We start from the raw sequence: 14,495 nt of genomic DNA on the forward strand, positions 1-14,495 counted from the left end.
TTTTTTTAAATTATTGTACTTTTTTTAAATTATTGTACTTTTTAAAATTTTAATAGTATTATTAATGTTTTCCGTATATGTCTCGTAAATTAAATTCCGTATATTGTGTGATTGTTAATTATTTCATTTTTGTATAATTGTTATTAGTGATGTGGCTATTGATGCGGCTGGGCTATTTATGATGTGGTTAGGTTATGACTGAGCTATTTATGATGTGGCAGGAGAATTTTTAGTGTTGATGATGTGGCAGGAGGAGTTTGTGGCTAGGCTATTTCTGGGCTATTGCTGGGCTATTCCTATTATGGATGGCCTAATGGATACCATCGAAATCAGAAAAAAGATTGTTAGAGAAAACCTAGATTGATAAGTTAAAAGTATGAAATTAGACCGAGAATTGTGGATTATATAGGAAGTGGGCGATAAAAAAATAGTACTACTAGCTAACAGGAGAGAGTAGTGTTATAAAAATTATTTATAAAACATGCCATTAAATGGCAACTGTTGAAAACCCAGTCATAAATCATTGATCATTACTATTTTTATTACATTATCGAAGTAAACAGGGAGCCAAAGACAGAATTAAAAATTCCTCAGAACGTAGTCTCCATTCCAATTATCTACGCTTGCTGCTGTTGCACACCCTGCGATCTCGGTCCCTCGACCCCCTAGAGTGGCGGTGCTCCTCCTCCACCGAGGCGGCTGGAGGAGGCGACGAGGTGTACCTTGACGGCCGCCTCTTGAAATGCCTCTCGTCGTCGCTGCTGTCGTGATCTACTGGGACGACAGCGCTACTGCCTTTTCTTGATCCAGTAGCTGCCTTGTGCTCTTCCTGCTGCCCGTTCGATGTCCGGTGACTCGAGGAGCCGGCATCGGCCGACGAGAGCTTTCTTTTCTTGGTGGACGATTCGCCACCGGCTGGGAAGCTAATCCGGGAGAAGACGCTCGCCTTATGCTTCTTGTCCGCCGCAGAGGCGGCTGCTTCTGAGGGGGACTGCGAGCGGTGGAGGTGGCGGTGGTGATCCCTGTCGCGGTGGGGCTCTTCGCGGTTAGTTTCTTCTTCGTGGCGGCGCTGGTGGTGGTGGTGGTGGTGATCCTCGTTTTCGTAGTCAGACCTCTTTTTGGAAGACGGACGAAGAAGCTCTGGGTCTCGGCGAGTCGGAAGGTGGTGGCCGGCGGCAGAAGGTGGAGGGGTCAATCTCTGAACCAGAAAAATCCACCAAGTTAGACAAGGAAGATAGTATCAATTAGGCAAAGGAAACTAGAAATTAGTATTATATTTTTTTCCAAGACTAGAGCAGGTTTTAGAAACAAACATCTCAACGACGATAAACTCAGCCAGCGTAGGAAGACAGGTATACGGAAATAAGATTAGGCAAAAGATAAAAATACGTACAGATTTGGATCTGGAAGAGACATTGACTGTACTGCTCCCTTCTCTTCCATATTCCCTATCTTTAGTAAACTCCCTATATCAAAAGGCCAAATAAAACAAGCTTAGGTAAGATAATAATTACTCTTTAAATAGCTCAAGAGTAGCATATCATAGAATGGAATGTGTCGGGGAGCTTACCTTTCATCGCGTCTCTCCATTTCACGCTTCCTCGTCAAATCAGATTTGCAAGCTTCAAATTCTTTTCTACTCATGATGGGCGGGGGAGCATTGTATCCCACTAACTCAGAAAGGTCCCTGGAACATATAAAACAAATGAATCGCAAACCCAATAATCAAGAACCGGGAAGTAAAAATAACAGCAGTCACTTAAATTTGCCAACACCGTGTTCAGAATGTATAAGCGAAACCATACCTCTGAGGGCCGTATGGAAGAATACCACCATGTCCTGCATATGGATCATATGGTAAAAAGTCCCCAAACTGAACGTCCATAGGATTAACGCCATAACCCCCATAGGGCATAGGACCACCGCCATACATCATAAAGCCATCAAATCCAGGATGCATGCCATTCCAGCCAGGATTAAAAGCAGAAGGTCCCATATTCATCATGTAATTCTCAGGAACGAGGTCTGGGCCAGCTCGCCACTGCGTCTCTGGAGCTGCAGGGCACTCCAAAATTAGGAGGTGGTGGTGCGGGCACTTGCTGTCCTTTTGAGGCAGCAGACTGCGTGGGGGATGGAACCTTGGCTTGTGGATTTCTTGACTCCATGTCTGAACCACAAAAAGGAAAAAAAAACAGTTAGGAGGCTGGTTGTAAGTAAACCACATTGATAGAACACTCCATATCCAAGGTGAAAGATGTTCACACTTACACTTGTGACTGTGCATTGGTATGTGAGAGACAGAGGGAGAGCATAGAAGAAGTGAGATAAATAAGGCACACACCTTGGGCTTGAAAAGCACTCCCACCATTTTCACCACTATTATTATTAGATTCCAAAATCCTATTAATGGTATCTCTTACGGTCTTGTTGGGCAAAAGATCATCCGCGAGAATACTTGTGGCCCCACATTCACACATTGACCTCGATATAATGTAATCCCGTATGCCTACAGAGAAGTAAGAAAAAGGAAAAGTGAGGACTTGAAACAAAGGAGAAGCATGGTATCTGTTCAAACACTTGACAAGAAAACCTCATTCGGCATGCAAAATTGCGTAAAGTGAAAAGCAAAAGAGCCAATAACATTAACAGGATCAGGACAATAGAGCACATTCTTACATTTATCACAAAAGCTCTTCAAACAACACTTGCTCGTCAGGACAGCATCTTTCATTACTTCTTGACACAAGGGGCACCGCAGCTCTCTTGGAAGATCACCAATTGGTCTTGTAGATGGCATTCCCTCAATCTCTTTCTCAAAAGCAGCCCTATAAAGAATCACTGATGAGTAAAAAATGGCCCTTGTAAAACACATAAAATTAGTGAAGACAGCTTACTCATTTGGCTTCAATGTTGCTGCAAGCCCGCTCGCCATTGCATAAGAGCCATCTGGGGTGGCCACCAACATTGATTTTGGAATTCCCGTAGCAGGTTTGACCCTTCTGATGTCGAAATTGGGATCTCCATTAGTAGGGCAATGCTGGATAAAGTGTCCTGCAGGAAAGAAACCCGTCACTAAATTAATTATATATAAATGTAAAATAAGTCAAACCACCTTCCTAGAAAAAGAACATACCAGGCACCTTGCACCTGTGACATATGTACCCTTGTGGTGGTGTTTTCTTCTCAAATCCACCTCGACCTGGAAACATGACCATTGAGTTTCAGGAAAATAGTAATAGACAACAAAGACATAGGAAGGTGGCAAAGCATCAATACATAAATTCCTGAAATAGCTAAAAGCAAGATATTAAAAGAACAAAACGATGATGTTATGTTTATTTTTAAACAACCAACGAAGATATTAGCAGAAATATTCCAGTTACACGTTAAGGTACAAGAGAATCACCAAAACCACCACGTCCACCTGGCGTTCTGCCACCTCGTGCAAAACCTCTACCATTAAAACCATCCGAAGGTTGTCTGCCAAAAGATAAAGTTACAAAAACTAAGCTCCAGTAGCCAGAAATTGAGGACATAAATTGGTCCAATATAAATATCACCCAGAACATCTATGATAAGCCAGAACAGCTCCTCACCGCTGCCAATCTAATGCCGGTGTGTCTATTAAAGCTTTGATCTTGCTCTCCTCATCCTCTTTGCTAACAGGAGTAGCATCTTGAACTGGGATGCTGGATGGGACAGGGGTAGATTCGGGCATAGCATATAGATCATTTCCAAATTCATCCCATTCTAAATCTTCACCCTAGAAAAAGCAACAAAGTATTCATACACTTGCAACACAAAAAAACTAGCAAGGAAATGCTCCCATGTCCGGTTTCCCAGTAACACACTAATAAGTAATAAGGTGGTAAAACTATTCCAGGATTAATGAATGAAGCCTTACATATTTCACATAAGACTGATCTGCTACAGCAAAGCTGTCCTTTACAGCTTGAACATCTTCGGAATTATGGTTAACATTTAACCTATGGGAAAACACATTCAAATACACAAACTAAGCACTAAGAAATTCTGCAGATGAAGAGTGTAACCCTATTATTTTATTTTTTTGTGAGTGTGTGTGTGTGTGTGTGTGTGTGTGTGTGAAAATCCTTCCATCTCTGTACGAATGAGTTAAATCGAGAAATCAAAGGTTCCAAAAACTACCACAATTAGTGAATTTTTTAAATAATGACAAAACAAAACTAAAGCTGGCCATATGAAGTTTAGAAAACATCAACAGGGAGCACAAATTGATGTTTATCATTTGGTGGTTGCACAAAATTCTTCAATCTCACAAGCAAAAAAATTGACAAAGCTTAAAAGGAATAAGGCAATACTCTTCTTGCTCGCTAACAGGTGCAGTAACTATGAGCTTGCGAGGCCTTCCAGGAACTCGGCGTATTAAAACTGAAGTATTTTTGGGAATTAACATTCCTTCGTCGAGGTACTCTGAAATTAAAAAACAATAAGATGTGTATAAACCCCAGAAAACCACCACAAAACGCAACCAAACGGTACAACTAGAATTAACACCACCAAAAGTTATCTCATCACCACGATAGTCCCTATCAACCCATAATGTATTTCACAATCTCCATCACAGTCCTGATTTCATAAATCAGGCTGAAATAACCAAATCAACACTACAACACTAAAAGTTCTCAGTGTACTATTACAATGATTAGTACATTCAGCATTAAAATGATCTAATCCCAATTTCCTTGCAGATTTTGTATTTGGATATTGTTCAAGTAAAACAGCCAAGCTTCAGCCTCCAATATATATGTATATATGCATGTATGTGTGTGTATGTATATACACTGTAGCTAAGTTCACAACTACTAAAACCTGTTTAATACTGCAACAATCTCCAAGATGTCATTTGAATACTAATTCATTTAATGACTAACAGAACATCTTGGCAATCGTTAAAGATCTCAATATATTTCATATTTTGCAGAATCAATTCCGTAACTTCCAACAATTTTCAATTAATAAATCAATGTGAGTGCAAGACTAAACAAACAGCAATAGAACACTCGAAATGAGTCAACTTCCTCCGAAGTACCAATCTCCATCAACTACAACATGATCAAAAACCTCTTCAAACCAGATTCCCAACAGCTGACTTTATCAGCATACTTTATCAACTCCCATAAGTGACTGAACAGGAGAGTCGTTATCAACTTCCCATAAGTGACTGAACAGGAGAGTCGTCAGTCTAAACCCAAAAAAACTAAGCTTGGCAACAACTAAGACCCAAGTCCCATGCCACCATAGAAAGATAGCAATGAAATATGTCTTCATTTAAATTTACCATCATCATATTGCACAAAGTAAAAGCTCAAACATGTGCTCTACTTATAAACAGAGTTGCAAAAATAACCAAAACCCTATGTTTCATTTAAAAATTTATTAAAAAAACATTGTGCAAAGAATCAAAACCAACCTTCATTGGTCTGGGCGTTGGTAACTATGAGGTCAAAATCAGTACCACCCAAATGCTTTAATTCAAATATTTTTTCTTTCAAGTGTCCCACCGAAATAAAGTGGCCGTCCATTGGAACTGAATCATAATCTTTAGCACTTTTAAATTTATAGTAAACAGCCATATTTTGTTATGGTATCGCCTTTCTTTGTATATGTTCGCCCTCTATTTCCATAGAGAAACAACACAAACAAGAATAGAGGCCGTCAAATAATACAAAATGAAAGCCAATGCATTCAACTTCAAAATTTGAAAAAATGGAAACAATAACAGTACAACTGAAACTCAATAAATTCTTCTTTTTCTTGTCTGCAAATACTTATCAATCAAACCGACTAACTGTTGGCCTTCTAATCCTTCAGTCACTCAAAAATCCAAACGCCGCTCAACGCCTCTCCACTTGGATTGATTAAACAACCGAGCTGGAAATCCGAGGAGAAAACACAAACAATCTCTTTCCTCTCCTCCAGAAGTCGCGGAGCTGCCACTGCCTCGAACCGTAAACTTCTTCCAATCGATGTTGTCGAACGATTTCTAGCTCAGCACATACGAAACTCCGTCAATTGTACAATCGCGGAATCGAAGGAGAAATCACGCGGAATCAACAGGGCGGGAGGCAGTTAGGGTTGAGCCGCCTTAGCCGAAACTACTCCAGCATCATCATCATCATGACAATGGACCGAATTGATTTCGATTGGTGATCGGTGAGGATTGTATCAAGGGATGAGGAACCGAAGTTTAGAATGAATTAGGGGTAGAAGGAAGCGGCAGATGGAAATCGAAGCTTTGTTTAGCGCTGAGATGATTAAGTATTGTGTGGGGAAGTTTTGGAAGGGGAATGCGATGACGTTAGGGTTGTTCAAATAAATTTGTATGCAATCAATAAATAAATACATTTAAATTTCAGTTTCGACAAGGAAGTGTTTGGATTGTCATTTAGAGCATCCACAACCGTGCTCTTGCCAGCGGCACGGTTGTGGGCCCGGGCGGTACTATTCATGCCTGCTCTCTGGCAAGAGCACAATACCCACAACTGTGCTCTTCCGCAAGGACGAGCACAATTAATATAAAATTCAATTAAACAAAAACATTTCCATAATATTAAAATTCATTTAAAAACCACAATAAATATTACAAATTACAAATAAAATTAAAAATTACATAATTAAAATCCTAAAAATTAAAAATTACATAATTAAAATCCTAAAAATTAAAAATTACATAATTAAACTCCTAAAAATTAAAAATTACATAATTAAACTCATAAAAATTGAGATTTAGAGAGTTGTTTAGTATAGTGTCATTTTTTGTGTTTGAAATGAGAGTATTTATAGATGAAAGTATGAATTTTGGGGTAAAAATAATGAAAAAAAATAAATTAAAAGTGTGGAAAAAATGGATATATATTATAAGGAAGTGAGAAAATATTTTTTTTATTAATTTTGAATTTTTCAGATTTTTTCGATTTTATTAAAAAAATAATAATAAAAAATGATAAATCAACGGGCCAATCAGAAGCTGCCACGTCGCCACCTCGTGCTCTTGCCGCTGGCACGGACGTGCTCTTAGCTAAGAGCACCACCCTGCCAGCGGCAGGGCGCATCAACGGACGAGCTCTGTCCTTGCCAGCGGCAAGGACGGCGGTGAGCATGCTGCTCACCGCTGCGGATGGTCTTAGGCCCAATAAATGATTGCAATTTCAGATAAGTGTGCCCAGATTGACTACTTTAGGTCTCTCTCTAGAGTTTCAATTAGATAAATTTGGAAACAAACTAAATCAACGGGGTAGTTATGGAATTTGCAAACCAAATGAAACTGACACCTTTTATAAAGCATAAACATTTGCTTACTTCATGCTCTCTTTCTCTCACTCTAAGCGATTCATTTTTATTTTTTATATGCCTCATTTTAATTGACACATTTACTAAAACGCATCATTATTCCTATTTTATTCCATCTCCTATTTTATCTCTCTCTACTCAGCTCACAGAATAAATAATACTCCCTCCGTCGCAGACTACTCGCACATTTCCTTTTCGGCACGGAGATTAAGGAATGAGTGTATAGCAAAGTCAACAATTGCGGCTGTAGGTGATAATTTTTACTAAAAATAGAAAGAGTGCAAATAACTTGGGACGCCCAGAAAAGAAATAAGTGCAAGTAGTCCGGGACGGAGAGAGTATAACATTGGGTTATTTGCCTACAAATACACAAACTTTTAACATTTTCTGGTTTTTCCCTGAATTTTTGCTTTTTAATTTAAATGGATGAACTTTCAATTTTTCAGCTTTTCCCCCAAAAAAATAGTTTTTCTTTAAATTAAAGTTGACGTGTACATCGGAAGTGCCAGCATGGCAATTGAGCTTAGAATGTTTGCCTCCTCCATAGACATTGTGCTTTACTACTTTGCACTTTGGTCGTAATGCGAGTAGATACATTCATTAAATTTTTGCGATCAAAAAATTGAAAATGATACTCTAGTCCATTATCTTTATAATTTAAGTAATATTTGAACAAAAAAAATACTTTTAATCATGAGATCGCGAAGGTTACAATGTATACATCTCTTTGCTAAATATATACAACACCTAAATGGATCCCAAGAGGGGAACGTATATTTTTTTTCAAACATTCAAATAAAATTGCAGCAGTCTATGACTGGCATTAATTAAAAAATAACAGATAGGTAACATATAAATTAAAAATGGTAGACAGTAAAACTGAACTTGAATATAGTATCCACATATTACGAACATGCTCACTTTTGACTGCTCATGCTAAGAATATTGACTCGATCAACTCTTAATCTGCAACTTCATGTTTTTTATAGTTAGTTACAAATTCAACTTTGAATGATTACCAACTGCTGAGCTCCTTTGCCCACCATTTCACCCTTCAAGCCTCTCTCTCTCTCTCAGCCATGATCATGAGAACCTTTCCTAAGGTGATTCTTGCTCTGATCATCCTATGTTTCAGCAACAACAAAATTTTGTCACATGCAGCTGACACCCTTTCTCCAAACCAAACTCTCTCCGGTGATCAAACCATCGTTTCCTCGGGTGGAAATTTCGAGCTCGGGTTTTTCTCTCCAGGTAAATCTTCCAACTACTACATAGGCATATGGTACGGAAAAATCACTGAGAAAACTGTGATCTGGGTTGCCAATAGAGAAGCTCCCATTTCAGACAAGAACTCTGCCCAACTCAAGATATCAGATGGTAATCTGATGCTTGTAAACGAATCCCAAATCGAGGTTTGGTCAACTGGTTTAGGTGCCACAGATTCAAGAAGTTCTGCATCTGCTGTGCTTCTTGATGATGGGAACTTGGTTTTAAGACAAGGGTTAGGCTCGAATTCTTCATCTCCGGCACTAAATTTATGGGAAAGTTATAATAACCCTTCTCATACATGGATGCCTGGTGCAAAAATTGGGTATAACAAGATTACTAAAAAGAAGCAAATTCTTACATCATGGAAAAACTCAGAGGATCCTGCTCCTGGATTGTTCACACTCGAGCCGGATCTGAATAAGAGCCAATATGTAATAAGGAGGAATAATAGTGAGCAGTATTGGGCTAGTGGAGCTTGGGCTGGTGTGGTTTTTAGTGGAGTGCCCGAAATGAGGACGGCTCTTAAGAATGGCTACAATTTCACCTACGTTGACAATGAGAATGAGAGCTATTACATGTACACCATTCGTGATCCATCAATTATCTCAAGGCAGATTATGGATGTGTCGGGGCAAGTGAAGCAGCTACTGTGGGTGGGAAATAGCTGGAACGTGTACTGGTCTGTGCCGAAACAGTGTGAAGTTCCTGCTTATTGTGGAGAGTTTGGTGTGTGCACTGAGCCCTCATTTCCATTCTGTAGTTGTTTGAGGGGATTCAAGCATAGGTTTGAAGATGAATGGGAGTTGAATGATTTCTCTGCTGGTTGTGTGAGAGAGGATGCTTTGGAGTGTGGGGATGCTGATAGGAGAAAAGATGAGTTTATGATGAGTCCTGGCATGGGGTTGCCTCAGTACTCTCGACTGTTGAGGGTCAAGAGCAGAGGCGAATGTGAATCTGCCTGCTCAAGTGAGTGCTCTTGCACGGCTTATGCATATGATGAAGGCGGATGTTCGCTTTGGGATGGAGGCATATTGAATCTGCAATGGGTTGGTGAAGGAAATAGCAGTGGGAGGACTATCTACATTAGACTTTCTGCTTATTCCTCGGTGTTCCGAGGCCAAAAGAGTGATAAGGGTGTCATAATTGGTGCTGCAGTGGGTTGTTCTGTGGTTGCGTTGGTCATGTTAACAGTTTTGGCTGAACTGTGGAAGAGGTGGAGACGAAGTGTTGAGACAAATAAAGTGGTGGAGGGTTCTCTGGTGGCCTTTAAATACAAAGATTTGCAGAATGTAACTAAGAATTTCTCAGATAAGTTGGGTGGAGGGGGTTTCGGATCGGTTTATAGAGGAACTTTACCTAATTCAACAGTTGTGGCTGTGAAGAAACTTGAGAGCGTTAACCAAGGCGAGAAGCAGTTCAGGGCAGAAGTAGGCACCATTGGCACAATCCAACATGTGAATCTTGTTAGGCTTCTTGGATTATGTCGTGAAGGTGAGAAGCAGTTGTTAGTCTATGAGTACCTGCAAAATGGTTCCTTAGATTTGCATCTCTTCAAAGTTGATGAGTCTAAGGTTTTGGAGTGGAGCACGAGGTATCAGATCGCACTGGGAATAGCTAGAGGCCTAGTGTATCTCCATGAAAAGTGCAGGGACTGCATCATTCACTGTGATATAAAGCCGGAGAACATTCTTCTTGATGCTGACTTCTGTCCCAAGGTGGGAGATTTCGGCTTGGCAAAGCTCATTGGTCGTGATTTCAGCCGGGTTCTGACAACAATGCGAGGAACTAGAGGTTACCTTGCACCTGAGTGGTTATCAGGAGTTGCCATCACAACTAAAGCAGATGTATACAGCTATGGGATGTTGCTATTTGAGCTTGTATCAGGAAGGCGAAACACAGATCTTTCAGCTGATGATACTGCTAACTTCTTCCCTTCATTGGCTGCAACTGTGACAGTAAATGGAGGTGACATACTTGGTCTTCTAGACCCTTCGTTGGAAGGAGATGCTGATGAAGAAGAGGTGTCGACAATATGCAAAGTCGCTTGCTGGTGTGTTCAAGATGATGAACATATGAGACCTTCCATGAGCCGTGTTGTGCAGATTCTTGAGGGAGTTGTGGCTGTAAGCTCGCCTCCGATTCCACAGGGTCTCAAAGTCCTTTTAGCTGCAAGACCGGAACAACTATTGTTCTTCATTGATTCCTCCACAACAGCAAATTAGTTCTGTAGATAAAATATATCAATTTTTCAATATTTTCATAGTACTTTCAATATGTATCTCAATAGTATGTTTGGAGAAATAAACTGCATAACTTGAATAAAGAGGTCATTTATTAACAACTGGTTATACAGCTATATTTATTGTTCCTTCTAAAGAGCTTAACTGGATATACACTGCAATGAGTTTCAATCATTCGGAGCAAGACTCCGTACTTGTAATTCTAGCTCCACGGCTCAACCTCCCCAACAAGCTTACCCTACTTATGCGTATACCAAAAAACCTCATGTGACCATTCTTCCTTTTCCTTCCTGACACATGGGAAACACCATCTGCTATAGGTTTTATTTCAGCAACTTCAGCCCTCCTTAAATCTTCCTCGTAATCAAGTTTCTGCTGTACCCTCCAGAGAGCTTGCTCAGGTCCACAAAGGTGGCCAAAGTAGTAACGGGGGTTAATGCTACATGATCTCGAAGACACAATGCCTTTGATATTGACAGGCCGGAGAAGCTCAATGAATTCTTGTATCTCAGAATAGCATGAGTGATCAGAGTAATGGACTTCATAATATTTTGTAGCGTTTCCTGAATTTCACCCAAACCGTGTATCTCAGAGCAACTTCCGGTATTTTTGCTGCACACTTTTTCATTCACATGAGATGCAGAAGCACCAACCGTATTCCCATCTTTCCTGGCCACAGCCCATGGCATGCCAGATGGCATAATACCTATGGTTGGGCCACGGAATTCATTCAGCTTGTTAAGAGTGTCAGTTTTAAAACTGTAACGAGGAATAGCACGGATTCTAGTAAGAGAGGTGTGGGTCGTGAAGTTGTCATGAAACCCAAGTAGATGCATGATTTGTAATCATTCCGGCCATAACCAATTCTGTAGTGAGGCAAAGTTGAGCTGTTACAGTGATAAACTTCTAAGTAATATAAATCTGTAACACATATACCATTATACCTTCATGTTCAGTGCTTGTGATAAATAGAGCAGAAGGTCTTCCTTTCCCAATGAGTCTATTGCAATAACTACTTCATCGTTTGGATGAGACGTGATAATATCAACAATCTGTGAATAGTCGTCAAAAGTGTGGCTCAATCTTCTGAAACATAACGGAGATGTAAAGGTTCAAGCAACGCAACATCTCTAGAGACATCTCAGCTCAAAGATCTACAAAAAAATTAGTCATCCATATAATTATTCAATAAATGCAAGCACAACAGACTATCTCTAACAATTCTTTCATTGTCTCGTCCACGCCTAAACCAACTAACTTTACACACGCATCTTCTGATTTGTTTCCTTCCTTTCTTGAGAAATAGTAATGAGTGAAAACCTATGTTGAAACCTGAAACAATCTGTAGTACCATAAATCAACCCCACCTTATCAGGGCAGTCTATTCCTCATCTGAACATCTTATATGAACAGAACAGTTAGTCTAAGAATATAGTGAGAGGGAGCATAAATACTATAGCCAGCTTAAGTCATAACGGAACGAAAATAACTACAAAATACAAGAATCATATTTCAGAAGAATACAATATCTACCTGTATCTACCTGTTTGGAAGCCACTTCATGAGAAGGAAACAAGTACTGTGGGTTGCAGTAAGTATTATACTCCCTCTGTCCCACCACAAGTGAGGCGTTTCTTTCCGGCCGTTGTTTTGCAAAGATGATAATAAATAGTTCGAGTGGAGAGAAAGTAAAATAAGAGAGAGGATAATATAGAAGAGAGTCGTATATATATTATTCTCTTATTTATTCGGAGTATTATTTTTGCAAAACAACGTCCGAATTGAACCGCTTCACTTGTAGTGGGACGGAGGGAGTACAAAAAAAGAGTATCAAGTGTCTGATCCTTGAGAGCATCAAGCAACACAGCCCTTCCATTTCCCGTGGCTAAACTATTCGATTCCCAACAAAAATCCCCAGTGTGAAGCGTACAGCCTGATTCCCCACGAAACAAGTACACATAACTGAGCCTATTTAGAGTGAACCAAAATAGGTAAAAAAATCTAGCTCCTACGAGATATTTGCAAAATGAAACACAATAAGGCTCTTACAAAATCAAAAGAGGTAAATCAGCAAATTCAATCGCAAGGAAAATCTGGTCCCCAAACAACGCAACCTATGCAAGTTCTAAGTGAGAATTTACAAATCAAAGCAGTAAAAACGAAATAATTGCAGCAAAATCTCGCTGAAACATCACAAAAGAAAAGCAGTAAAAATTTACCAGGACGATGCTGAGCATCGATCTCCTTGAACACGAATTCCACGAAGGAGAGGTAAGGGAGAGAGAATGCCAACTGCCGATTTCGACGATGCGGAGGAGAGAGACATCGAATCCCGGGAACTTGCAGGGGATAAGCTTGGCAGTGAGGCGGGAGCAGAAGAGGGGGCCGCGCCGGAGATCCCGGCGGTGTGGAGATGAGTCAGGAAGTAGGCCTGGCTTCCGGCCGCCGGTCTGTCGACTGATATCATTCCGCTTTCCATCGAAACGCTCCGCCGCTGGAATTGAGCTTCAGATATCATGGCGCGAATATTTAATTATTGAAAGTATTAGTAGTATTTTTATTGTATTTTTAAATGCAAAATTGTAGATTTTCATTTTTCATAGTATTTGTAAAATTCGAGTATGGTTTAAATCAAAGATAGAGGGGATGAAAGATGCCCCAAAATGAGTTAATTATGCAATTATATGCTATTATGCAATAGTAGTCGAGGTAGTCTCATACTCCCTCGATTTCATAAAAATATATGCAATTTTCATTTTCATTTGTCCCACGTAAATGTAGGTCTCATTATCCACCAAGACTACTTTAACTACCACTCTTCCCCTCTCTCTTACTTTTACCATACAATTCTCTTAATCTCTCTTACTTTACAAATTTTGTCTTAATTCTCGTTCCATCTCATCCGCCCATATTTTATGGGACGGGGGAGTAAATAGGAAGTGAAAAGATAGCACTAGGATATACTCTCTCTAATCCATTATAAGCGTGTCACTTTTCTATTTGGGATGTCTTGCTATAAGTGAGTTATCCCTTTTTTTAGCAAAAAATAATACAGTACTTCATCTTTTATATCACATAGTTTATTCCCTCGCCTACTTTATTCTTTTTTTACTTAATTCTTTAAAGGGCACACTGCCTTAAAAGTCACAAACTTTTGCTAAATTTTGGTTTTTTCCACGAACTAAAAGATTGGCGTTTAATGTCACGAACTTTACCAGGTTGCTAGTATTTCCCATTTGACTCGACCCTGCAGTTTTCCGGATGAAAATTAGTGTAAGTGGCAAGCCTAAAAGCTGACATGGAGATCGTTGGAAATTCATAAAACGACGTTGTTTTCTACAGCTAAAACGACATAGTTTTATCTACAGACCCACTGCAGGTGGTAAAAAATTTCCGGCAAAATGGGTGGCGGCGCAGACGGTGTGACATCCCTACCTAATTATGCATTATTTTTTATATATTTTATTGCTTTTATATTTTCTATTGTCCTTTGCATTATGGAAAATAAATGAATTATGTCAAAATAGCGTTTTAAATAATTGCGTGAAATCAGTGTAGTTGTGAGCGTGTATATATAAGTATGCGTGTGTGTGGATTTAGATTAAAGTGTACTGTGTACATAAGTGTAGTGGTTTTTATTTATTATTCTTCTAA

The 14,495-nt window shown here is 39.6% G+C and overlaps 1 protein-coding gene, 1 long non-coding RNA gene and 1 pseudogene across 5 annotated transcripts; 1 reads left to right on the top strand and 2 right to left on the bottom strand.

Annotated features, from left to right (window-relative positions):
- Positions 1-454: 454 nt before the first annotated feature.
- LOC121791891 lies at positions 455-6,345 on the bottom strand (annotated as a pseudogene).
- Positions 6,346-8,361: 2,016 nt separating this feature from the next.
- Positions 8,362-10,943, top strand: LOC121791892 (G-type lectin S-receptor-like serine/threonine-protein kinase At2g19130). Its single transcript, XM_042189709.1, has one exon. The coding sequence runs from the start codon at positions 8,412-8,414 to the stop codon at positions 10,821-10,823; it is 2,412 nt and encodes an 803-aa protein (XP_042045643.1). The 5' UTR covers positions 8,362-8,411; the 3' UTR covers positions 10,824-10,943.
- A 2-nt stretch (positions 10,944-10,945) lies between these two features.
- LOC121791893 lies at positions 10,946-13,323 on the bottom strand. Of its 4 annotated transcripts, none has more exons than XR_006048762.1 (4): positions 13,061-13,323; positions 12,891-12,955; positions 11,786-12,774; positions 10,946-11,707 (listed from the first exon to the last, which is right to left on the bottom strand). It is a non-coding gene; the product is annotated as an uncharacterized LOC121791893 (long non-coding RNA). The 4 variants fall into 4 exon arrangements; XR_006048763.1 differs by having other exon boundaries at positions 11,786-12,809; XR_006048760.1 differs by having other exon boundaries at positions 12,891-13,323.
- Between the last annotated feature and the right edge of the window lie 1,172 nt (positions 13,324-14,495).

This window comes from Salvia splendens, unplaced genomic scaffold (assembly GCF_004379255.2).
Source record: "Salvia splendens isolate huo1 unplaced genomic scaffold, SspV2 ctg959, whole genome shotgun sequence".
Taxonomy (NCBI): domain Eukaryota; kingdom Viridiplantae; phylum Streptophyta; class Magnoliopsida; order Lamiales; family Lamiaceae; genus Salvia; species Salvia splendens.

Coding starts and splice junctions, on each gene's coding strand:
- LOC121791892 (XM_042189709.1), top strand. CDS start 8,412: ATGATCATGAGAACCTTTCCTAAGGTGATTCTTGCTCTGATCATCCTA.